The sequence below is a fragment of the Colletotrichum gloeosporioides genome (genome assembly GCF_011800055.1).
Source record: "Colletotrichum gloeosporioides strain Lc1 chromosome Unknown consensus_50, whole genome shotgun sequence".
Lineage (NCBI taxonomy): Eukaryota > Fungi > Ascomycota > Sordariomycetes > Glomerellales > Glomerellaceae > Colletotrichum > Colletotrichum gloeosporioides.
The window spans coordinates 1,410-25,337 of NW_025544695.1; the positions used below are offsets into that span (position 1 = coordinate 1,410).

At 49.5% G+C, this 23,928-nt stretch overlaps 8 protein-coding genes across 8 annotated transcripts; 5 read left to right on the plus strand and 3 right to left on the minus strand.

Moving 5' to 3' along the window:
* Positions 1-2,984: 2,984 nt before the first annotated feature.
* GCG54_00000473 (uncharacterized protein) lies at positions 2,985-3,293 on the plus strand (the record flags this gene model as incomplete). The annotated part of the gene is made up of 1 exon (XM_045400610.1): positions 2,985-3,293. The coding sequence occupies one exon, from the start codon at positions 2,985-2,987 to the stop codon at positions 3,291-3,293; it is 309 nt and encodes a 102-aa protein (XP_045263283.1).
* A 4,607-nt stretch (positions 3,294-7,900) lies between these two features.
* Positions 7,901-8,815, plus strand: GCG54_00000474 (uncharacterized protein; the record flags this gene model as incomplete). The annotated part of the gene is made up of 2 exons (XM_045400611.1): positions 7,901-8,047; positions 8,084-8,815. The coding sequence occupies 2 exons, from the start codon at positions 7,901-7,903 to the stop codon at positions 8,813-8,815; spliced, it is 879 nt and encodes a 292-aa protein (XP_045263284.1).
* Positions 8,816-9,423: 608 nt separating this feature from the next.
* GCG54_00000475 (uncharacterized protein) lies at positions 9,424-9,969 on the plus strand (the record flags this gene model as incomplete). The annotated part of the gene is made up of 2 exons (XM_045400612.1): positions 9,424-9,447; positions 9,499-9,969. The coding sequence occupies 2 exons, from the start codon at positions 9,424-9,426 to the stop codon at positions 9,967-9,969; spliced, it is 495 nt and encodes a 164-aa protein (XP_045263285.1).
* A 582-nt stretch (positions 9,970-10,551) lies between these two features.
* GCG54_00000476 (putative epoxide hydrolase) lies at positions 10,552-11,944 on the plus strand (the record flags this gene model as incomplete). Its single annotated transcript, XM_045400613.1, has 4 exons — positions 10,552-11,203; positions 11,259-11,445; positions 11,505-11,790; positions 11,852-11,944. The coding sequence occupies 4 exons, from the start codon at positions 10,552-10,554 to the stop codon at positions 11,942-11,944; spliced, it is 1,218 nt and encodes a 405-aa protein (XP_045263286.1).
* Positions 11,945-12,181: 237 nt separating this feature from the next.
* On the minus strand, positions 12,182-14,195 carry GCG54_00000477 (uncharacterized protein; the record flags this gene model as incomplete). Its single annotated transcript, XM_045400614.1, has 4 exons — positions 12,182-12,320; positions 12,378-13,256; positions 13,313-13,897; positions 13,960-14,195. 4 exons carry the CDS (start codon positions 14,193-14,195, stop codon positions 12,182-12,184), a joined length of 1,839 nt encoding a protein of 612 aa, XP_045263287.1.
* Positions 14,196-15,176: 981 nt separating this feature from the next.
* GCG54_00000478 (D-lactate dehydrogenase [cytochrome]) lies at positions 15,177-17,443 on the minus strand (the record flags this gene model as incomplete). Its single annotated transcript, XM_045400615.1, has 9 exons — positions 15,177-15,249; positions 15,303-15,376; positions 15,425-15,454; positions 15,508-15,689; positions 15,760-15,989; positions 16,046-16,576; positions 16,629-16,737; positions 16,789-16,981; positions 17,030-17,443. 9 exons carry the CDS (start codon positions 17,441-17,443, stop codon positions 15,177-15,179), a joined length of 1,836 nt encoding a protein of 611 aa, XP_045263288.1.
* A 1,523-nt stretch (positions 17,444-18,966) lies between these two features.
* On the plus strand, positions 18,967-19,737 carry GCG54_00000479 (uncharacterized protein; the record flags this gene model as incomplete). Its single annotated transcript, XM_045400616.1, has 1 exon — positions 18,967-19,737. The coding sequence occupies one exon, from the start codon at positions 18,967-18,969 to the stop codon at positions 19,735-19,737; it is 771 nt and encodes a 256-aa protein (XP_045263289.1).
* Positions 19,738-19,967: 230 nt separating this feature from the next.
* Positions 19,968-23,849, minus strand: GCG54_00000480 (von Willebrand factor A domain-containing protein 5A; the record flags this gene model as incomplete). Its single annotated transcript, XM_045400617.1, has 1 exon — positions 19,968-23,849. The coding sequence occupies one exon, from the start codon at positions 23,847-23,849 to the stop codon at positions 19,968-19,970; it is 3,882 nt and encodes a 1,293-aa protein (XP_045263290.1).
* Between the last annotated feature and the right edge of the window lie 79 nt (positions 23,850-23,928).

The window sequence follows — 23,928 nt, forward strand, 5'->3', positions numbered from 1 at the left end:
ATTTTAATTATTATTAAACTTAATTTATTATTATTTATATTTCTTTATTAATAATATAAAATATAAATTTATTTTTAAATACTAATTAATAATATAATATATAAATCTTTTTTTAAATATTAGTTTATTTTAAATCTAAAGTTTTTTAAAAATAAGAATATTAACTATATATTATATAGGAATTAATTCTAAAGTAATTATAAAGTAATCTAAAAGTGAATATTATACTAAATTTTTTAATAAAAGTTAATACTATAGGTATTTTTAATTATAAAAATTTATAAGTTATAACTATTTCTAAATTAATTCTAAACTAATCCTAAATTAACCTTAAATCTCCTTATTATTAGCCTTATTACCCTCTTTAAGCTCCTTAAGCTCCTTAAGCTCTTTAAGCTCCTCCTTAAAACCCTTAATAGCTTTATTATAAATAAACTTAGCCTACTAAAGGTAGGTAGTAATATACTCCTTAAGAGGGCTTAATTAATTCTAAATTAATCTAGAATTAATTTAGAAAAGATTAAGGAATTTATACTTATTCTCCTTAGTACCTTTATAACTATTATAGTAATTGTTCTTCTTAGTCTTAATATTCTTACTAAGGGTAGTAAGTATATTAGAAATATTAACTTAGAATAAATTAGAATTAATTTAGAATTAATACTAAAGTAGTTTAGAATTACTTATAAAGGTCTTATTACTATACTTCTTAGTAAGAAACTATAAAAAAGTAGAGGTAAAATAAGTAATAATCTTTCTCTTCTTAAAAAGTATAATAACTATAGTATTTTACTAAGTAAGAGGGCTATCCTTTAGAGTATTAATCCTATTATAGAAAGCTTTAGGATTAATTAATAATTAATCTAAAATTACTTTAGAAATAATTATAAACTAATAGTAGCTTTAACTTTAATAAAACTAATAATACTAAGTTTATAGACCTTAAAGTAAGACTTAAAGCTATTAACCTCCTTATACTTAATAATATAACTATATATATTAGATTTAGAGAAAAATTATATCTTTTAGATTAAGTTAAAATTAATTCTAAATTAGTTTAAAAATAAAAAGACTTATATTAGTATAGTTAATTAAGTTACTAAGTTTAGAAAAGTAGTAGTATACTTTACTTAAGATAATAATAATCTTATTATTCTAAATTAAATATAAATTAGTCCTAAACTAATATAAAATTAATTTAGAAATACTTATAATATTATAAGTAAAAAGGAGGAGGTAAATAAGTTACTAAAACTTATTAAAGAATAAAACTTATTAGCTATCCTTATTAACTAAACCTTTAAAATAAATCTAATACTTATCCTATTCTAAATTAGTTCTAAATTAATTTAGAAATAATTCTAAAGTACTTATAGTTCCCTTTAATTTAAGAGCTATAATAGATATCTTAGTATAGTAATATATAAGAAAAAAAGAAAAGTAGAATTAATTTATAATTACTTATAAAAAGTGATTTTAACTATAGTTTAAAAAAGAGAAGAAAAAGTAAAAAGAAATAGAATTAAAAGAGAAATTTATTTTTAGATAGATAATCTATATACTTACTCTAATTACTTATTTAAATCTAGCTAATTAAAAAAATTATACCCTACTAAATATTCTATTATTACCTTAATACCTCTAACTACTTTAGGTAGGTATAAGTAGTATACCTTCTACCTTAAGTGGGGTTAGGCGGTCTTGCCCCCCCCCCCCTCTAGTCAGTTTACCTGTGGTCTCGTTGGCTCATGCCGTTAATAACCGCAATCTCACTACCGTCACCCAGCGCTTATTCATCGCACCATCGCTGTATTAATTTGCTTGCGACGTCTTCCTCTTACCCAAAATAGCAGTTAATTCAAGTAATTCCCTGTATCTACCAAATCTCCCATACCAAGAACTTTTAATAGCATCGACTTCGAGCTGTCCGTTGCCTCAACGCCAAAAGATTGATGATGGGGCCAACATTCGCACGAAAGAGTGGAAACAGCAGGAAACCTGTCCTGGTCAAAAAGTAACTGTAGCGCATTGTTGAAGAACTAGAATGCAATCAAGAATATCCGTTGCGGCAAATGTGTTTTCTAAGATAGTCCTCCCTAATAACTTAATCGAAGACGTTATCATTGAGTCCGGCGCTGGTGGAGAACATTAAGGAATCAGATGATTTGGGGACTGCAACACTGAGGGTCAGGCCGAAAACCATCATAGCGTCCTAGAGATGTCCGTCGCCGATAAGGGCCGGCGGTAGCACGGGTCCAAGCCCGAGAACGATAACTGCCGAGTACGCGCCGTTCGCATCCGGCATTTTCGGTGTGTTCGTCGAGGCCGACCTAATTAACTTCGGACCCAGCGGTCTCCATTAATGAAAGGCCTCCCGCGGATGTATTTAATCAAAAGTTGGCTCAACCATCCGTTCCGTTCTTTGAGCCTGTCATGGGAATCACGGTCCGCGGGTAGCTCCGCAAGTAGGGCTGTAGACTTCACGCGGACCCCTGAAAGACGGCACTTGGTGACATCTCAATTCTGTTCCAGATTGAGATCGATAGCCAGTATTATATGAGTTAAGGTGTGGCTGTTCATCCCAAAGTCACCTGCGAAACTGAACTGATTGATGCTTATTTGAGTCAGTTACCAGGGGAAACTTAAACTTTGCCAAGCAGGGACAATTTCCTGCAACATGGAATGTGGGGGTAACGTGCAGAGGCGGAGGAAGTCGGCAATACCGACAACCATGCCCCCATGTTTTAGGAGAGTCTATGCTGCTACGCCCTAAACTAGAACCGAAGGATTCATCTTATAAAGGTGCGAATGATTCTCAACTCAAGTTCACAACAGCAAGCAATCCCAAGCTCGTCCAGTCTTTCGTTCAAAACAGAAGTTCGTCTCCAAACTCACAGCACGGTCTTTAGTAAGTACAGTTGTGCGCTCCACATATTGCGCCAGGGACACCCAGCTAACATCAACAGCCTTTTCACAACCTCAAAATGAAGGCTTCATTCGTTCTTTCCGTCCTCGCTCTTGCGTTGACCACTCAAGCCTGCGACCAGTACAAGTATTGCGCCTGCACAAATGAAGACGGCACCACGAACGATGCGCTTACCGACTGGGCATGCGACCCCAGCTACACTCGCATCAACGACAAGGGATACACTGAGTGCAAGCTCTACAAGAGCAGCGCTTTCAAAGTCACGGCATTGGATAACTGCAAATTCCGAGAGGCCTGCGAGGCCAAAGGTGGCAAGGGCGACTCGAAGTGCAGAGCCAAGGTTGGCGTCTTCAAGTTCAAGGCTTGAGTCGAGCTGAGATTGGTTTCCTTTTCCTTCTTGTCAAATACTTTGTGCCGGAAGCAATTCCAGGTTGAAGCTATCGATCGGTACCGCCAATGAAATAACGTCAGTTATGTGCTATGATAAATTCGTCCAGCGTAATGGTGACTTCACAGATCCTCACGGAAGTAAGGATCTACCGGCTTTGGAGTTCTCTCTGGAAGATAACTGTGAAGTGAAGGTCAATATCGTATCTCACGAACCAAAAGAAAAGAAAAAAAAAACAGCCTGTATTCGGGATGAGTTTTGCTATTCGGGCGGTCGTTCTTGGGTAGCATCCCACTAAGACTAGGCGGTATCCCACTTTGATTGTCCAATTAGACGAATACCTCAATCGCAGCCGCCCGCGCATTTAGCTGCATACTAGTTAGTTGAATACAGGCGTGAATTGCATTTAAAACTCGTAGTGCATTCATTACCCCCGCTTCATAAGTACGGTCGTTATTGACAGTTACGCATAGTTTCGATGCAATGCGTCAGACGCGCGAAAGGCTGGTGAGACCGCCCAGTTGACTGAAAAGGAGGATACCACCTGGGGATTTCAGGTTTACTGCTCGGTACAAACTCTTAGTGAGAACACTGACCGCTAACTTGTTCGTTCAGGTGCCTGAAGAATATCCTTTCCACGACTTGAGTCAGGCATCGCCCGGCAGGAGACATCCGCAACTCTGAAATGTTATCAGGACCAAGGAAATGAAACACTCGAATCTTACAAAGCGGACACATTCATGGCAGTGAACCAAATCAGCACTCAAAGGGCGACTGGCAGTAGGTCTCTGCTGGCATGACCGATGCAGAATTCTGAAAACTGCTCGAAGCTCAACTGGATTGATATTTTAGGAGCTCTTGATCCAGGGCAATGCTGGCGAGTTCTCCAATTAAGGTTTGTCGCGTGGGAATGGCACTGTCATGACTAGTGAGATTAACACGCCGAGGAGTCCGTGATACACTAAATCAGAAACAGGTTAAATGGGATTTCACAATGGAATGGATGACTGCCATCTCGAATCTGGGGATGACCCTCCCTTGGAAGGTTACTGGTGGTCAATCCGAAGACACTGCCGGCAAACAGGGAGTCGCTGCCCTGTGCGAAGCTTTATGCACAGTGGAGGGCATTGTGCTATCGGAGGGAGTCTCTTTCTTCGTGAGGATTGCTGCGAGCGTCAGTTGAAACGAGGCTGGATCTGAACTAGCCGTGGCTCCCCCTTCATATCATAGAGTCTAGTGGTTGTAACAAAACGCCTCAACATCTTTCTGTATGAATGGCTGACATGATGATAATTGGCCTTTGACCATATGCGACGATTTCTTGACAAAACTTACCCACTGCTCATGGCCGCGAATCGCGAATGGAAATTGCAAATACAAATTTCGCCCTCAGTACCCATGCGATATTCATCTGTTAGCCACCAAAGAGGATGCCGGGAACACGGAGCCAAAAGATTATCACTAAAAGTCTACCTCAACGTGAATGGAAACGCTTTATGTGGCTCATGGTGGACTAAATCCGCGGTCGTGGCTCCCCAGAGACAGTGAGGTTTGTTTCTTCGGCATCCATGTCGTAACTGTAAATCTCATGTATGCCTCCTTACCGTCATAAGAATGTGAAAAGGGTGTGTTACGGGTGGTAGCATCAAAAACATCACCTGAAAGATTTATAAGAGAGGGAGAAAGACGATGATATATCAAGAATAACTTCGTATGACATCTCAACGGGTTGGAAAATGCATTTTTTCTGTATGCCATGGTTCGCGGCCCGACTTACAACAGCGATAAGTCAGCTGATGAAATATTTGCATTACTGTGTATGGCCAGCATTAGCTGCAACCCGTTGCCTCATTTTCCAAACAGAACCAATCGGACACCCAACAATAAATAGCCCTCCAATCATAAGAAAGCTGAAAAGCGCAAAAACCATGCACGGGACCTTTTCGTGGCTTAGGTCTTGGATTATGACGACGACTGTAGAACCAAGTGCTAACCAGTGAAATATTGCATGGGAGTCGGCTGGGCTTATTTGCAGGTCCCATCCCGTCGGTTTATTCAAGCTGGACCGCAAGAAATGCCTGATCGCCTTACTTCACACTCGACGGTTTGTGGTCCATTCAAATTCCGGGGCTACAACAAGTATGGCCCAACAGGATACTGCATCAGGAAAGCACAAAGAGCGTAAAGCGTCGGCGTGACTCATTTCCCATCAAATGGTAGAAATCTCTCTTATCAAGACTACTTTGTGTTTGATTTTTGTTCTTTCGCATACCCTACACCAGAAAAACGTCCCGCGCTTCGACCATTTCATTGGCCACTGTGCCCGGCATGGATAAAACCCCAATACAGCACCTTCCGCGTCCTCGTCCCAAATGGAATCGCCAGATCCCGACAGCCAAAGCTAGAGATGTTGTGACAGGACCCGCTCAGGAACCTCATGTGATCCAACTATCAACGAACGATGAGTTGGATCATAGCCAACTGCAAAGTTTGTTGAACACATCTGAGGGGTCACCTAGAAGGTTGGATCGTGAGCTTTCCGTATTTGCACAAATTTTCAGCTCCTCAATAATCAACACGGCAAGAGAGGGTACGTTCAAAGACCCAGAGAGTTTCGTAGGATGGATCCACATCATTGGCAATGATGGCCATACCGTAAAACCGGATGGCTTGATCACGGTCAGCAAGTTGTGGCAAGTGCTGAACGAAGTCGAGGTAAAGTGCCTATTCACTCTCTCGACAGCACTTTGACAATCCGGCTGACGTCTGAGTATGAAGAGCGCCAGATCTTCAAAGCATACAAGTGACTTTACAAGACGATTGTAAGTTCAGAGATGACTGAAATCAGCGTCGGCTAACATGAGCGACTGTGAAGACACATTCCCAACCCGTCTCCGATGGCCATGTGCCTCCTGGTGATGACAGCATCGCAGCATGAAATCCCCCTCCTACGAAAGTCGATATTCAAATACTGCACCTTCAATACCTCAATACAAGCGAAATTTCCGGTGAGATCATTAATAGTTCCTTGCGCACCGCGACCCTCTCCCTGTAGTTCCTTTATCCTTGGATAATGCAGAATTATGTGCCAGGGGAAGTCCAAACCTGATTCAACTAGTACTGACATAGATTTCGATCCAGACGCAAGGCCCTTACATTTTGGACTTTCACCTGGCATGTTACGCGTCTAGAGAGGATACCACACGACGAGTTGATCTGCGTCCAACATCGGATAATCGTCCCATTCGGAAGTCCTTTGATATATCATTCTTGGCAGGTTCATGGGACATGCTGCCCTCCACAACATTATTCATCCATGAAAGTCAGACGTCGGTCAGTGTGATGGGTTGGAATCTGTCTAATTGGACAGCGTTGACCTTCACCGATACTTACTTTGATGACAACTCTGACCCTGAGAATTCGCCCATGCCGTCAACTCATTCTGGGAGTCCCCATGCGAGAGAGGTCGCAGATTCTTTCCACCGTACCACTTCTGCGTCCATTCAAGACCCCCGAGAATACTTCTTGAATGACGTTGAAGCTCATGTGGCAAGGAATACAGAAGAATGGTCTCGCACGCTGTTTCATGTACGAAAACATATCGAGCAATATGTAAGTAGGTCGATCGGCTATTTCCTTAATTTTATCTGTTGTCTGTCCTCTCAACGTTGGTAGCAGCCGAAGACCTGTTGCGTAGACACAGACAGAAGCTGAACTAAATGCCTGTTTTATCTTTCTGAATAGCCTTTAAGTAACACGAGACAGGTATCGTACGACAAAAATAATCCAATGATATGGGGAAGATCATCGCTTGGTACAGCAAGTAATCAATGCGAAATCGTCGAACATAAGGAAGCTTGGATAAAGCGGACCGAAGAACTTCTCCGCGAACTAACTGTATTGCTCCAAATTAATACGGAAAGGTTGAAGGAATTCCGCTTAAGCAAATCTGCTGACTTTACGCATGAGACGGATGAGAGCCTCGCGAATCGAATAACGACACATTTCAGGGGCATCGACCAGGCGGTCGAGAATATGGAAGAAACGCTCGTGAGCTTGAACAAATTAAAATCCGTTGTCGCGAATCTCATGACAGAGGCAAGTAATTCAAACTGTATAACATGACATAGGGTAATTGACATCGACAGCTGGGTTTATTTCTCGCCGTCGCCAGCACCCCCCGCTTCAACAATCCCTTGTTGTGGTTAGTTGACACAGCCCGAGATGTATTCGGTAGAAATTCCGAGGACCGTTTCCCAAAAAGACGCCACGATGGACACCCCGACGAGCGAGAGCCTAGCTTCAACCCTCTCAAGTATCTTACGGAAAAACAGAGGAAAACGTTCGGTATCCCAGCGGAGACGTCCCGCGACATTCATTTGAGGCCGCCAACGATAGGAACAGGCTGGTTAAGTAGCAGGGGAAATACCCCTATGCGAAATGAGCTGCAACATCCCTTCACGGAGACACAAACAAGTGCTAGTACAAGCAGCCAATATTTCAGTGTCCATCCTGAATCCACCAAGCCTTCTTCAATAGAAGCAGACTCCTTGCATTCATTGCGGCACCAAAAGCAATCCGGGACGATGAACCCGAGTATGGATGGCAATGACTCTGGGCGAGAATTCCAGGAGGCTGATGACGACATGATTGAAATCCAGTCGATTCCTTCTCTTACCGACGATATAATGTCACCAAGTGACTCCGGACCTGTGAACTGGAATGTTATTGTGGCAGCAGTGAGCTACGTAGCTGACATGCTGACTGATGACCCTGAGCTCAGGGCTCTGTATCAGTATGCAATCAGCCACTTAGACGAGAACAGATTCTTGAGAAATCACAGACGATTACTTAAGGGTTACTACATCCTGTTACAGTCTCAGGCTCACAAAACGGATCAAATTAGTTCTATTGACTTTCTAAGATCAAGAAAGCATAGAAACCTGATCTCAAGCAAGATATTGGGGAGTTTATCCCCTCAGAAAGCCGGACAAAGTGGAGACCTACGCGAGGAATTGCAGAAAAACGAAAACCGCAACCTCACTATAGAGAGGTATCTTAGAGGCCCCGACGAGACATATGAAGCAGGTTCAGAGACCAAAATGTTATGCTTCAAAGAAGATGGCGATGACCGCGAGGTCTCTGAAAACGAGGGACAAAGTGACAGCGATACGAACGATGGCGAAACGTCCAAATCTACGGTTTCTGTCTCATGCGAGAAGTTAGCAGAAACTCGACAATTTCTCACTTCAGGCGTAGCGCTGACAAAATTCAAAACCGACTTTCGAGACTTTCTCTTTCCTAAGGCGAAAGCAGAAAAGGGAAAAGCCATATTCAGAGTTGAAGGACGGTCTCAAAATTGGGCACAATGTTACAAATCGAGTTTCTTTGGTTGGATATATGACGTTTGGAAGCCGCCGACGTCGACGCACCACAGAATCAGATACACCTGTGTAAGAGGCCACCCATGCGATGACCGGGTCGCCATTATTTCCAAATAACAGCTGACATTTTCTCTCAGGCGTGTGGCGAGAACATGTTCTTGGACGTCAAAGAGCTAAGCCTTGGTGGAGTTGTGCGTTTCTGCAACGGATTGTCGAAAAATGGGGCCACCAACATAGTTCTCTATTCGCCAAGTGAAGGCTCAACAGCCGGCCCCTCTATCCCTTTACCAGCATATTTCAGGCCGACAAGACATCAATCCAATAGCCCACATAGAGCCGAATCTAGCTCTGACGAAATGCCCTCGTCATCTTCGGGAACAAGGCCTTCGACTCCAACATCAACTACTTCGTGGTCTGAGAACGACGTCTCGATTCCTGGACTAACCCAGGGTCCTCAATATCTGTTGATGTGCATCAAAAAGAAAGGATTACATACCCTCGTGCACATTGAGTGCAGCTCATTCAAAAACGACCAGTATCTCTTCCAGGAAATACTAAAGGAGTACACGGCTCTTCGTGAAGCCTCAGAATGGAGACCCTCTTCCCTTTTGCCATTGTGGAGTCGTTCAACATTGGATCGCGCATCAACACTTCTCGAATACCACGCCTGGGTTGGTTCTATTCTTCGGCCTCTGAGCTCACTGGCTAAGATTCGATTCTATAAAATGAGCACAGGAGACTTCGTGAAGGTCTGCATTTCGATGTTCCCTGTCATAAAAGTGAGACTGATGGTTTCGTAGTTTCGTCTTGTTCCTGTTCGTGAGGAGACTGTTCCAAGAGGGTTCAAACGAACAGAATTTCCACCATGCGCGGAGGTAAAATCTGGCAACTATCTATATCGGCCGGTGCCTATGAATGATGTTGAATTGGACTTCATACCTCTTTCCCACCTCACTCTTCCGGGAAAGCACAGCGACGACGGTTGGCTTACCATGTTCCCCAAGAAGTTGCAAACTCCTCTGAGTCGCCTGCCTGGAGTTGCGAATCCATCGGTTGTAGGATGGGGCATTATTGTAAACGAAGTCTTCAACTGGACCCATTTTCTCTTACTAGCTCTGATTGGAGTTGTTTCCATTGGCATTGTCGTGGCTGTGTACTGGGGCATATCGTCAGACGCGTCTTCCGCCTTTGGACTCGGAGCATTCCTGGTAGCAGTTTGTACGCTATCGATCTCTCTCAACTACAGCTACTGGCAGGACAGGTTGCAGTGAGCCTGCCCGAATCATATCGCTGCTCATTTTAAAGAGATCGTTTCTTATGACGTTACCGCACTGAACGAATGTGGGCTCCTCTTTACTTCCGGTGTGACTCAATACACTGCAACACAGCAGTGTTACATGCAGATCAACCGAATAATAAAGTGGTCCGGATAAGATCACACGCGGTGGACTTATGCATGCATGAGCTCAACACCCCCGACAATCCCGGACTTTGGGCTGTCCGTCCGCCCCGTCTACCGAGGTGCCCCACTTTCACCCGCGGGGAACACGGGATGATCTATCGAATGGCAGGCAACGAGCTGCGGACTTTGCACTACGGACGGGATCGTGCGGTCATAGTGTCGAATTCCGCATGACAGAAAGTTTAAACGCATCCTTGCTTGTCGTGTTCGGTCGTGTTCGAGCGGGGGGATTGATAATCCATAGCCTCCGTTCCACAGGTAGAATCTACGATATACTTAAGGATCCCCATCGTCCTGTGTCTCAGTCGTTCTGTTGAATGAACCCAAACTTCTTCACTGCCATCTCACACAACTATACCTTCGACCCAAGCGGACTGCATTGCTAGTCACCATGGCCCACGTATATGGAACCGTCCCGGCAGGCGCGCCTAAGCAGCCTGAGAAGTTCACCCTTCGCATCCCAGACCAGGAGATCGCAGACTTCAAGAAGCTGGTGGAATTGTCCAAGATTGGCCCGGACACGTACTACAACCAGCAAGAGGATCGACGGTTCGGAGTCACCCGAAAGTGGCTTATTAATGCCAAAGAGACCTGGCTCAAGTACGACTGGCGGAAGACGGAGGATCGTATCAACTCATTCCCTAACTTCAAAGCCAAAGTCCACCAGAAAGATATCGGAACAACAGACGTTCACTTTGCCGCCCTTTTCTCGTCCAAAAAAGATGCGCTCCCTGTTATCTTCATGCACGGATGGCCTGGGTCTTTCCTGGAATTCTTGCCGATGCTCGACCTGCTTCTGAAGAAGTACACGCCAGAGACCCTGCCGTACCATGTCATTGTCCCGTCATTGACCGGCTACGGACTATCAGCGTCGTCCGCTCCAGTCGATAAGGAGCTTGCTCTGGACCAGGTCGCAGGTGTAATGCATCAGCTTATGATCGACCTCGGATTCGAAAACGGTTATGCGGCCCAAGGAGGTGATGTCGGAAGCTTTCTGGCTAGACTAATGTCCAACAGCTTCAAAGAGTGCAAGGCTGTTCATTGTGAGTGGCATGGAGAGAAGGAAACCTCTGTGAAACCTCTGCTAACGTCCATCAGTGAACATGCTGTACCCTGGCCCTGATGACGCTGGAAGCGTTGACGTCTTGACTGCTCAGGAGCAGCAGATGACCCAGAAGATGCTGAAGTGGCGGTCGACGGGAATGTCGTACGCCCTTGAGCACGGTCTGAGGCCCGCAACTATTGGACTTGTTCTTTCAGCCAGTCCCATCTCACTGCTTGCTTGGTAAGACTTCCAGCGGCAAAACAATTTTGTGCAGGAGAGCCATGCTGATGAAATGACAGGATCGGCGAGAAGTACTTGGAATGGGTCGACGACCGATACCCGCTACAGCTGGAGACGATCCTGGACCTCGTGAGCCTGTACTGGTTCACATCCACATTCCCCCGGAGTGTGTATCCGTACCGCCCGCTGGCGGAGTCAATTAGCTCTGGAAGCCAACTGCCAATCCCGACATCCAAGGAGACGCCGTTGGGATACTCGCTGTTCCCTAACGAAGTGAGCTTCATGCCCAAGGCTTGGGCGGAAGCGGTCTACCCCAATCTGAAGTTCTATCGCATTCACGAGAAGGTGCGTGAAGCCATACCGACCGGATGTTTTGAAAAGAGAGATGCTAACATAAACTCTCAAGGGCGGTCATTTTGCGGCTCTTGAGCAGCCGGAGCTATTCTTGGAGGATGTCGAGGAATTCTTTAAGTTGGTGAGGGCTACTTCAAAGATTTGATCTGGCCGGCAGATGTGGTAGAAAGCCTCTGTTTCAGTTAGACGAGTGAGAATCTAAAACATGAGTTGTCATTCAAATGGGTATGCTATCATAAAGTCGTGATCCTCCAGTCCTTCTAATCCTTGCGCCACCCTCACGGATTTCCCAGTGGCGCCGGCCATTATCTTCAAACTCCATCGACCCAATTTATCACCCCGAAGCCAGCTTCAGAGGGTGAACAAGTGTCATGTCACATTGTCATTGCCTGATGTAGACATTTACCTCGGGCTTGTCTTTCATCTGGCTGTATGTACCTTCAGGGTAAGCAACCGGGTCATAGGCGACGCGAGTTTCCGCCTTGTTGACAGGGGCGTATCGTCCTTTGCGTCGCATGTATCTATGCTGTATGTTAGAAGACCGTATCGGAGGCAAAGGACACCCTTGAGAAACATACATGAAAACTCCAGCGACGATAGCGATGATAAGTAGACCAGCGCCGACACTGATGCCGACAATGACCTTCTTATCAACTCCGCCGACCTCGCCGTCCAAGATGTCACCGGTGCTAGTGGGAGTCGCAGACGCTGTCGAAGTAGTGGGCGTGAAGACCTTTGGAGTACCGCTTGTCGAAATCATGGACTTAACTCCTGATCCGAAGTTCTCGACCCCTTGAACAGCTGCATTTGTGGCCGCCGGAAACGTAGCTTCAACCCCAGTTGCGACCGCAGTGACGAATGTCTCCGTCGCAACGAACTTCCTCAGCGTCTGCAGCGCCGGAGGACAGTTGACAAGGCCCGTCGTCAAACACTCGATACCGGTGTACGTCACTTTCTTCTCCAAAGTCGTCGTAGTCAGGTCGTCACGCTTCGCTTTGGAGGTAGTGGTAGCCGACACAGTAGCAACAGTCGTAGTCGGCACCCTCTTCTGAGCACAGCCATCCGCGAGCGTGGTGAAGAAAATTGGTATCTGGGTGTTGGGCGTCGGGCCCCAGATACGGTCACCAATCTCTACAGATGCACCTGCGGCGGCGCCGAGCGCGAGCTGGTACGCGTTGACCGCGCGAAGTACGCAGCCATCCTCGTCGGCTTCGGGGAGGACGGTGACGTTAGTGCTCAGCTCCGCGATGTTGGCAAACACTGCGACTTCGATGCCGGCGGATGCGCCAGGGATAGTGACGGTCTTGTTGAAGAATTCGATCTCTTTGCTGTCGATGGGTGAAGAGATTTCGATGCCGGCGTTGATGCCGACGCGAAGGACGGCCTTCATGACTGCACCGGCGCTCTCGATGACGACCGGGAGGAACTCGAACTTGCCTCCACCGCTGTACGTATGGCTTGGTTAGCAAGTTCTCTCTGTTGCGATGAGCCTGAAGTGGTGGATGCAGCTCACAATGCGACACTTGACACGTTCTTTGAGAACAAGGCAATGTCAAAAGTAACACCATCCTCCATCTTGATGTGGAAGCCAGTGCTCATCTGGATCTCAGTCTCGACATTCAAAATAAGGTCCACATTGAAGACAACTCCAAGAAGCAAGTCATCGCCAATCTGTGAGCCCAAAGGAGTCGTCGAAGTGTACAGGTTGAGAGTGTAAGACAGGCCAGCCGACAGAGTCGTGTCAAGCTCCATGTACATCTCGAAATCATCGAAGCCAAAGCCGAGCTTGCATTCTGGGAACTCTGGGATATCAACATCAAAAGTGATGTTGAGAGGAGGGAAATCAAAGTCGTCGATATCAAAGCCGTCAGACAGCTTCTTTACAACCCCAGTAACATAGTCTTTGGCGTAAGTGGTGATGTTGTCGAAGGTCTCCTCAAACTCGTTACCGATTTCCTTGATGACGCCTGTTGCGTTGAAGGTGCCGTCTATGGTGAAATGCGCGTTGGCTTTGCCCTTGACGTAGCATTTGGTGCAGACGATGCTGATGCCGGCGGTTGCTGTGACGTTCTCCGTGCCAACGGCGACGTCTTGCTCGCTGGGGTTAGGTGTGGTTAGCATCCGAGGAGTGAGGCGAGACAAAGCGCATGGAATACTTACAACTTGAATAGGACGGCATTGTCAAAGCTCTTCTCCAAAGACGTGCTGTTGCTGAACTTCTCCTTCCGGCCCTCGACTCTTGCATTTGCGATGGACCGACGAATAGCTCGTAATGTGTCTGAAGCCGTCTTACCAGGGCTACTGCGCACCACCAGATCAACTGGCGATTCGGTTGATGCCACGACCAGGCTGGTCATGAAAGCCCACAGAAGGACCCAGAAGAACTGCGGATGCATCGTGGCTACAAAGTTTTGTGAAGAGTATAGAGGACTGGAAATGTCAAAATCCCATCCTGTTCAGACATCGGGGAGCTGAGTTCCTTTTGAGGAAGACCCCCACATCGCGGGGGGCTTCAGTGGCTGTTTGATGTGCGAAGGGATGAACGCCTGCTCCTGTCACTACAATACGGTCCCCTGCAACGCCCTGCAAGGCTTGATCAGCCCCATGCGAGTTGATGTTGGATGGTCGGCGCAGCAGGCTTAGCTCTCGGCCGAGTATGTTCAATTGAGGACCAACAGCATGATGAGACATGCAGCCAGCAGAAATTCTTTCAACGCAGCAGCCTGCGCAACTCAAAATAGACGAAAAACACGTATCTCTTGCATGCCACATTTGGAGATGGTGGCGTTCGGTAATGAGCCAGGATCAACAGAATCGGCGCCGTTGACAGGCAACGCCCGTGCTCGTCAGTTTAGATCGCGCCGCCAGGGGGAATAGTCGACGCGATGCCCCGCGTGGCTCACCAACAAGCAGCAGCCCAATTAATCGGATGCCAGTCTTCCATACTCAGGCAGCAGCAGTCCGAGTCAGGTCACGGAGAAGGAACTGGTCTTGGCAGTTAGGAAGGGGTTGCAAACTGCGACGTGCGAACTACAGCCAGCAAGAGTGAAACGCTGTTGGAAGGGACAAACCGATTGCGACCGCTGGTTCTTGCGCTGAAATTGCCATTTATCAACCAGACGAACCAACTGCAGCATGCACGAAAGAGGCGTTCGTGGTGGGAAAATAGAAACTCGAGGGGGTGCTGTTGGCCCCCACGTGGTGTTGGTTGCTACCATTTGCTACACGGCCTCCACTATTGCGACCCCGAATCATGGCACTGCATGCACCTGGTTTCAGGCCGGTTTGCTTGTCCTCCTGGCAGCCTTGCCTCAGATGTGCAACAAACAACACCAAGAATGCCTGTCGCGATGGCGGAGCTGTGGCACGGTGCGTGCTTACTCGACGTCGACAGCCTTGGCTGTGGATTTGGGCGGTAGGTCGAAGACCTTGCCTGGGTTCATGATCCAACTGTACTACGTGTAAGGGCATAGTCTAGCTGTTGAATATGCGGGGACACTCACGCAGGATCAAAAGATTGCTTGATGTTTTTCATCAAGCCAATCGTGTCGACGCCAAGCTCGTCCACAAGACAATCCTAGAAATGGTGTCAGTTCCGTACAGTCACAGAGGACAGGAATCAAACCTTTTTGCCAATGCCAATGGCATGCTCTCCCTGTAAGCCGTCAACAACAATTCAAACATCCTTCTAGCCAGCAGTTGACTTACCGAAATCGTGCCTTCCATCTCGAGAGCGCGATTCATCATTTTGTGGACGCAACGAGAAACACCCTCCTTGTGCTCAGTGTTTTTGGGATCATATATCACTGCTTGGTGGAAGTTGCCGTCACCGACGTGCCCGATAACGCTGGCAAATAGGCCAAGATCTCCAGAGTCCTCCTTTGAATGTGCTGCGTGTTTTATCACTGTTAGAGTGTTCTTCCCGTTGGATGCCTGGGGCTGATGGTTGTGTCAACTCACCAATGATCTCGGCTAGCCTGGAGATGGGCACAGCGACGTCTGTAGACCACATTGCATACCCATCTGGCTTGATTGATGTCATCGTCCAAAGGGCCTCCTTTCGTGCAGCCCACAGATCTGCCTCCTCCTGCTTATTACGCGCGAAGAAAATCTTGCCGGGCTTGAAGGGGTCGACGATCCGCTTCACCTTCGCAACATCTGCCTTGATGCCCTCAGTTGTCCCCGCGAACCTATGCGAAACTCTCATCAGCTGGGATTTGAACGAGGCTGCCCAGAGACCACTTACTTCAGAAACAAAGTAGGAGTCTCATCCCAAGCCGTTTTACGCACCGCCTCGCTTCCGTGCCGGTTGATAACTTGCATCTGAACCTCGTCCATAAACTCCAACGCACCGAGCTGAATCCCGGAACGAATTAGCTTCGTCGCCGCCTTAGCCGCCTCACCAATGCTCGGGAACGAGACAACGGCAACGCTCGTGTCCTCCGGCACGACTGCCAATTTCAGCGTGATCTCTGTAACGAGGCCGAGCGTACCTTCAGCCCCGATAAACAGAGATGTAAGGTTGTACCCGGCAGAGTTCTTCCTTGGACGCTTTCTGGTTTTGATCACGCGGCCATCAGCGAGGACGACGGTCAGGTTCAGGACCCAATCCTTCATGGTCCCGTAGCGGAACGCGTTGGTACCGCTGCAGTTGGTAGAGACCATGCCCCCGATCATCGCGGTAGGCGAGGGGTCCAATGGCAAGAAGAGGCCAGACTCCTCGATGGACTTATTGAGGTCAACCCAGTTGACTCCTGGCTGGACAACTACGTCCATGCTGGCACCGGTTTGTCAGTACATGAGCATCAGCATTGGGAAGGATTGATTACTCATCGGGGTGGAAGGCAACAATCTTATCCATGTGCACAAAGTCTACACAAATCCCACTGTACGGAGAGGAGAAGCTCCCTTCCACAGAAGAGCCAGCTCCAAATGGCACTGCACCCGTCAGAATTTGAACATAACTTGAAGTTCGGAGGCCACACTTACCTATTGGACATTTGTGTTTGTTGCATATCTCCGCAATTTTGGACACCTCCTCGGTATTGCGAGGGTAAACGATCGCCACTGGACGTCCTTTCGAGTTGGACGTTGACCAGTCTGAATGGCCATGTCGCTCGATTTCGTCCTGGTCGTAGCTAACTGCCTGAGGGCCCAAAGCGTCTTCAATATCTTTGGCAGCCTGCCGTTTTGTCAGAATACCCAGTCACGGTTGGAGGGTCCATCGTACCCGTTTCATCGTCTTTTCATCGGCGAATTTTACACGAGAAAGTTTGACTTCTAGTCGAGTTAGATGATCTGTGGCAAATTCGTAGATGATGGTACCAAAATAATATTCCACCAGCGCCATAACCACCAAGAAGCATACCGCGGACCAAAAGGCTTCGGCCCACTCCTTCGCATCAGAAAAGAATGTTGCCGGCGTCCGCACCCGCGAGGCATCACTTTTTGAGCTTTGCGGGCCAGCATCTCGTGGTTTTGTCTTCGGAAAGGGCCTGGAGGCAGATGCATGGCGGAGTTGAGAGTTGTGAGGGCTGAATGTCAGCCCAGGCAGACGACCGCGGACAAGGGATCGCGGCCCACTCTGGAAGAGAAACCTGCGAGGCAAGGGGGCGCCTGACCGCGTGAGCGCACGACTGAGCATTACGAAAATGCCCAGAAAAAGGTCGATGCGAGATTTGTCGGTATTCGCAACCACGTGCGTGAAGAGTGTCGCGGTCGACGACCCGGGGCGGGTGAGGTGGCTGGGTGCGGGGTTTCTGCAGGTGGGTTTATGGGGGTTGACGGACGCCAAGAGCCTTGATATGAAGTTCAATTAGCTGGCTCAGACCCAATGCTCCGGGCCAGATTGTTGAAGAATGTCGCGACTTTGGTGGGGGAACATGAGTTCGCGACTGATGGCAAAGTGATGAGCCGAGTACGACGCGTCCGAAATTTGCCCCGCCGGTCCGGTCTTGTCTGAAGCGATTCGGCTCCGGAATTGAATTAGGCCGAGGCATGCCCGGGGGGGAGTATCAGCCGCTCTGATTACACACATCGCAATTGCTGAATGATGCAAATCACTTTCTTACCTGCTCGACATGGAAGATTTCAATTGTCGTCTATCTCTTTATGAAAACAGTTTAAGACCGCGAGACTTGCAACTTAAGACGTAAGTTGCCACGCCTAGTACCTTCATCAACAGACAATACTAGTTAAGTATGTAAGATATACTACGAGCCATCGCAAGCAAGATAAAAATATGAAACTCAGGTCTTCCTATAATAGGGACATAGATAACGAGTTTCTGAGAAGGACTTCCTAGATAAGCAGCGGTCTAGTTGAAGTCGCTATCAACTTTACTTGCCGGAGAGTCTGTAGCGAGTTTCCGACGAAGTTCACGTATTGCGGCGCACTTCAGGAGAGCTGTGTGTGCCGATTTACAGGTTAAAGTCTCGTCAGCAGAATGGACGCACGCGATCACCTTACACCCCAGGATCTGTGCGATACTCAACTACCAACGATATAAAGGCCTAGTCGCAAGTAAATAAGATTGTCGCTTGACATGCTATCCAAGATAATGGACATAGAGAGATAAAAACAAGTTCTCTCAAAGTAGCTTTTAGTGGCTAATTATCATTTCTTTGTTTCGTAGTGTCTAGTCAGAACACATCTCGGGAAAAATCAAAGAACAGGATGAGTACGAGATGATACTTATGTACAAAGCCTTCATCCACGTCCTGCTTCCTATATGTACTAGGTTAGTATCATGATTAAGCTCCTATTTGCCTTCCACACAGAATTTGGAACTGAAAATTGCAATCAAGCATAGGCGCTGGCGCGAATTGCATCCGTCGCTAGTTCTACATCGTGAATATAACATCGTTTTTTGTCTTGTTCTGAGCTGCGAACCCTTCAATGCAGAACACTAGATCTTCGCAGCTGTCATCAAATCAAGTCACAGCGATACGTACATATGTAGACACACTGCCGACGGATGATTCGCCCGCCCCGTCTGACGCGGGAGCCAAACACCGCTAGCCGCCCAAACATACCACCTTCCCGATCTCGCACCACCAACCGTGACTCACCCAGCCTTTCCACCCTCACAATCTCGCTCAAATTTCCAAACGCCAGGTTAACACCATAGCCGCCGGCGAACATCCCTATCCTCCAGTTCTGCGCGCCATGTCGCCCAAGTTCATAGTCCTCCCGAAATCGCACACCTCCCTCGCCAAATTCCTCCAGCTCTCCGACCGCTACAAGGCCTTCCGCCTGCTCTCGCTGCGCCTCTCCCCCGAGAGCTTCGGGTCGACGTACGCGCGCGAGGTCGCCTTCGCGCCGGATAAATGGCTCGCGCGGCTGTCGAACCCGCTCGCGACGACCATCGTCGCCGTCGATGACGGGATTACTCCGCCGTCGCCCGTCCAAGCGTCCAGCGATGAAGACTTGAGTATCGAGACGGCGGATCCGGAGTCGGACTTTGAGCTCGCCTTGGACGCAGAGTGGCTGGCCTCCCTCACCATCTCAGGGCCCCTCGACACCAAGACGCTGGCGACACATTTGCATCTTGAGGAGTCCTTTGTGGATTTCGGGCCTGCGCATGAGTTGGATCTCGGGCCTGCGCGGAAATGTGACCGGCCGACGAGGCAGTTTGTCGTGAACGGGATGTACGTGCTGCCGATAGCTAGGGGCAACAGCTTGGGGGTGCAGATTCTGGAATACGCCAAGAGGTATGTTGCGGCTGAGGCGAAGGTTTCTGGGGAGAGGGTGCGGCTGTCGTTGATTGTGGACTACGACAACCCCGCGGCAAGGCGGACGTACGAGAAGTGCGGGTTTGGGGTGGTGCATCGGTATTGGTTTGATGACTATCGTGAAGGGAGGGGGACGAAGACTGAGGCGGCGGTGATGGTGGTTGATTTGAACGATGGCGATGAGATTGCGAAGAAGGCTGGGTAGGTCGTCGAGCTTAGGGGCAAAAGGAAGGCGAAAAGAATCGCATATGAACACGATTATGAAGCAAAGAAGCGGGGGTCACATTTCACGGAACACGCATTTTTCATAGCAAGCAATTTCTATTGACTCTTTCTCAGGACCGGTCTTTCCTGCTTCCATGTATCTCATGGTTTGGATTCCTCACCCATACTTGCACTGATTTCATCGTCATTACATTCCTTCATTCAATATCCTCAAAACAGCGCCTCAGCCGCAGCCAAAACCTTCCCAACCTCATCATCTCCAATCTCCTCCTCAAGCCAAGCCACCGCCTTCTCCTCCATCATCTCCCAGCTCTCACTCTCATGCGCCAGCTTCTTGCGCAAGAACGCTACCACCACCGAAGTAGCCACCACATTCTTGCTAGCCTGGAACCCGCCCAGCGCATCATTGACCTGCTGTTCCGTGACGTCCAGCACCTTCAGCAACTGGGCAGACCAGGCCCAGAAGCCGCTAAAGTCCTGCATCTCCACGAGCGCGGAGAACTTGTCGCCGCCGTCCTTGTCGATCTGGGCGTCATCGTCATCATCCTCGTCCACCTCGGCTTCGGCGCTGAACAGGTTGTTTCCAGCGCTCCTTCGCTTCTTCTTGTGAACTGGGGCGGCCGGCTTAGGGGAGCCGAGGTCGACGTCTTCGTCTGAGTAGTCGATGAGGTCCTCGTCGGGAAGTGGCATGGACGCGGCATCGCTCATTTCTCTTTGATACTGGGCCAGCAAGTTTGCGTCAACTGGTTTGGTAGGCGGAGCGAGCGCGGCGGCTTCAACGGGTGCCGGTGCGGGAGCGCCGAAGAGGCCGCCTGTTGATGTCGAGGTGCCGAACAAACCGCCGCCGGTTGGGGGAGCCGCGGATTGCACGGCTGGTCGGGCGAGGGCGTTGCTTGCGAACGCCCGTGGAGCACCTGAGAAGGAAGAGGATGAGCTACCGAATAAACCACCAGTTGAAGGCTTGTTGCCAAAAGGAGAAGAGCTTGTGTTGGGTGCAGGGGAAATTGGGCCACCGAACAAACCACCAGTCGTGGGCTTGCTTCCATATAGAGACGAGCTCGCGGCTGGGGCAGAGGATGTTGAGCTGCCAAACAAACCACCAGTCGTGGGCTTGCTTCCGAATGCAGAAGAGCTCGCGCCTGGTGAAGTGGATGTTGGAAAGCCGAACAAACCACCAGCTGCTGGCTGGCTGCTGAACACAGATGTGGTCGCGGCCTGGGCAGGTGGTGAGACAGGGGAGTAGCTTGGGGAGTTGCCTCCATATACAGGAGAATCTCCTCCAAACGAAGGAGACCTGCATCCAGCCGGTGATGTGACAGGCGACGTGCCTTCAAAATTGCTAGGGGAAGTGACGACACCGTAATTGACACCGCTCCCAAAAGCGGTCGCGATGGGTGCAGGATGGGGGGAAGACGGCGCGCCGAACAGGCTGCCGCCTACGGACGGGGGAGCGGGCGTACCTCGAGCCATGCCAAGTGGCTGGCTTCGTTTGGACCGGTCTTGACGGAGCATCATGAGTCCTTGCTGGTGGCTTTGTAGTTGTTGTTGTTGTTGCTGCGGCTGGATCTGTTGTTGCTGTTGTTGTGCCTGTTGCTGTGCCTGTTGCTGTGCCAGGCCCATCGCTTGCCTATTCATCATGCGCTTCCTTGCTGAGTGTGCTGTGTTTCTGCACCGGCGGTCTTCAGCCATGTCAGGAATACCATGCCAATCTGTCCCTCTCCCAGGTGCGGGGACCTCCTCTACAGGTGATTCGACCGCATCCTCATCATTGTCGTTGGCCTCCACCGCGACGAAGGAGCACCACTTGCCGCCGACCTGGAATCCCACACCGAGACGGACCGCCTCGCGCTCGACCATGGCGGGGAAACGGCCGGGATGGCTCTTCTGCAGTTCCTTTCCGTCTTTGCCTTTGGCGTGGAAGATCCAACCGCGGCCTTCTTCGAGTTCCTTGACGGCCTTGCGGGCTGCGAGTTGGTGAATCGTCTCGGCCTTCTCGGCGAGGATCGTGATAGGGATCTCGAGCTCCAGCGGGCCCTGGGATGATGTCCCGCGAAGGACCACAGACGAGGGAGTTCTGTTCCTGAGTGCCCGGTCTGGCGATAGCAGGAGGTAGACGCTGGTCCGGCTGTATGGGTACAGGGGCGGGATGCGGAAGGGCGCCTGGAGGATCTTGGGTGGCTTGACGGTAGGCACATGGGAGAAGCGCTCGGTGCCAGTCTCGTCGTCTTGCTGGTTGGTGTTGTCCATGTCGACGTCTTCGGAATCGGGGTCGAAGAGGGAGATGGGCTTCTGGGCCTCCTGTGCAGGTCTCTCGCTGGAGGGTTCAGCCTTGGGGGATACGGGATCAATAATCTCAAAGTCATCCTCGGGCTCAGTTTCCGATTCCGCGTCGGCATACTTGACCTCAAGGGTGTAGTCCTTCACGTGTGGAGTGAGAGCCCCCTTGAGCATACGGACGACTTTGCCAGACATCTTCTCCTTCTCGGACACAGTCTGCGAAAACCCCTGACCTGCACGGGCGAGGCCCTCAACCAAGGCATGGCTGACGCCGCGGCCGATACCAAGAGTGAACAGACGAACACTGCCCTTGGAGTCCTCCACATGCTTGTTGACCATGCCAAACAGGTTCTCGTGGTTCCAAACCTCACCATCCGTCAGAACAAACACTTCAAGGTCCAGGTCCTTGTGCCGGCGCTTGAAGGTCTCCTCGATGGGCGCATAGAGCTCCGTGCCGCCGTAGTCGGAACCGAACGTGTCGATGTGCTTCATGGCAGTCTTCAACGTATTCTGGTCGTACGTCTGGGACTTGGGGAAGAGAAATGTGTGGCGGCTGCCGAAGCTGCAGATGTTGAACATGCATCCGACGGGGAGGGACTTCATGTAGATCTGCAGTGCGTTCTTCAGGTCGGCGATCTTGCCTTGCATGGAGCCTGAGCGGTCACAGACGAAGACAACCTCGGGTTTTGTGGTGGCGAGCTTGAACTTGGGCACCAGAGTGGCCATGATGGCCTGCTGGTGGGGGATTGTGGGATGCGTCTCTAGGACGGCGACGGGGTTAGATGTGTTGGTCGCGATGATCTGGACGATGAAGTCTCTCTCGAGCTCTGCGGTCCCGAGAGAGAGCGTGGCAGAGGCGAGCTGGAGGGATGGAGTGGCGTCGGCGCTCATGGTCGAGGTTGAGCCGACGGAGACGGCGATGGGATGAGAAGGGGACTGGATGGATTTGATGGCGCTGCCATCTGGCATCTCCGCGTCGACGACAATCTCGATGCCGTCCTTGGAGGAAACATTAGGAGGCTTCTCCATCAGAGTGCCGGGGTAGGAACCGTAGCGGGGGGCAATGCTCGTCGGGATGGTAAGTCTGATGCCGTCGACCTCAGCATCGTGCTTGAGCTCGCCGAGGTAGGCAATCTCGACTTTGAGCTCGGCGCCGGCGGGGGCGTTGCCGATGGTGGTGGTGAACACATCGCTGGCTTCAGGCAACTGCTCAAAGAGGCCAGCAGTCTCGCCTTTGGCAACGGCCGCGTCGTACGTCTTGCGAGCGGTGTTCTTCTCCTGGACAACGCCGCGGATGACGCGAGAGTTGTTGATGGTGCAAGTGAAGCCTACCACCGAGACGCCGTCGTACAAGGGAAAGGTGTAGCGGAGCTCGGGGATGACCTCCGTCTTGGATGGGTTGACGAAAGTCTGGGTGAGTGTCGTTCTTGCAGTCGATGCGACGACGCGTGCGTGAACTGATTGTGATACGGTGGGTAGGTAGTTCCGTCGATACCCATAGTGGTAGGGTGCCGTCGGATCGAGGTAGTAGAGTCCGCAAACGTGACCGGCCATATTGTTGACTTGGCCGCCGAACAAGCTGCCGCCGGCGCTCCGTCCAAAGAGCCCGCCTGTGCTGCCGTCGCGATATTCGACGTGGCCGTTATTGTTGATCGACCCGAAGAGACCGCCGTTGCCGAATGGGTTACTGGTGTTCCCGGTGTTGTTGCTGCTGTCGCTGTTAGAATTGCCAAAGAGACCACCCGAGTTGTTGTTCGAGTTGGAGCCAAGGCCGCCAAAAAGACCTCCCGGGGCAGGAGAGCGACCAAAAACCATGATGACGGTAGAATACTTACGATCAAGAGCACGCGAGGTGAAGCAACGTTGATCGAGGGTACGCAAGGATGGCTTGGTA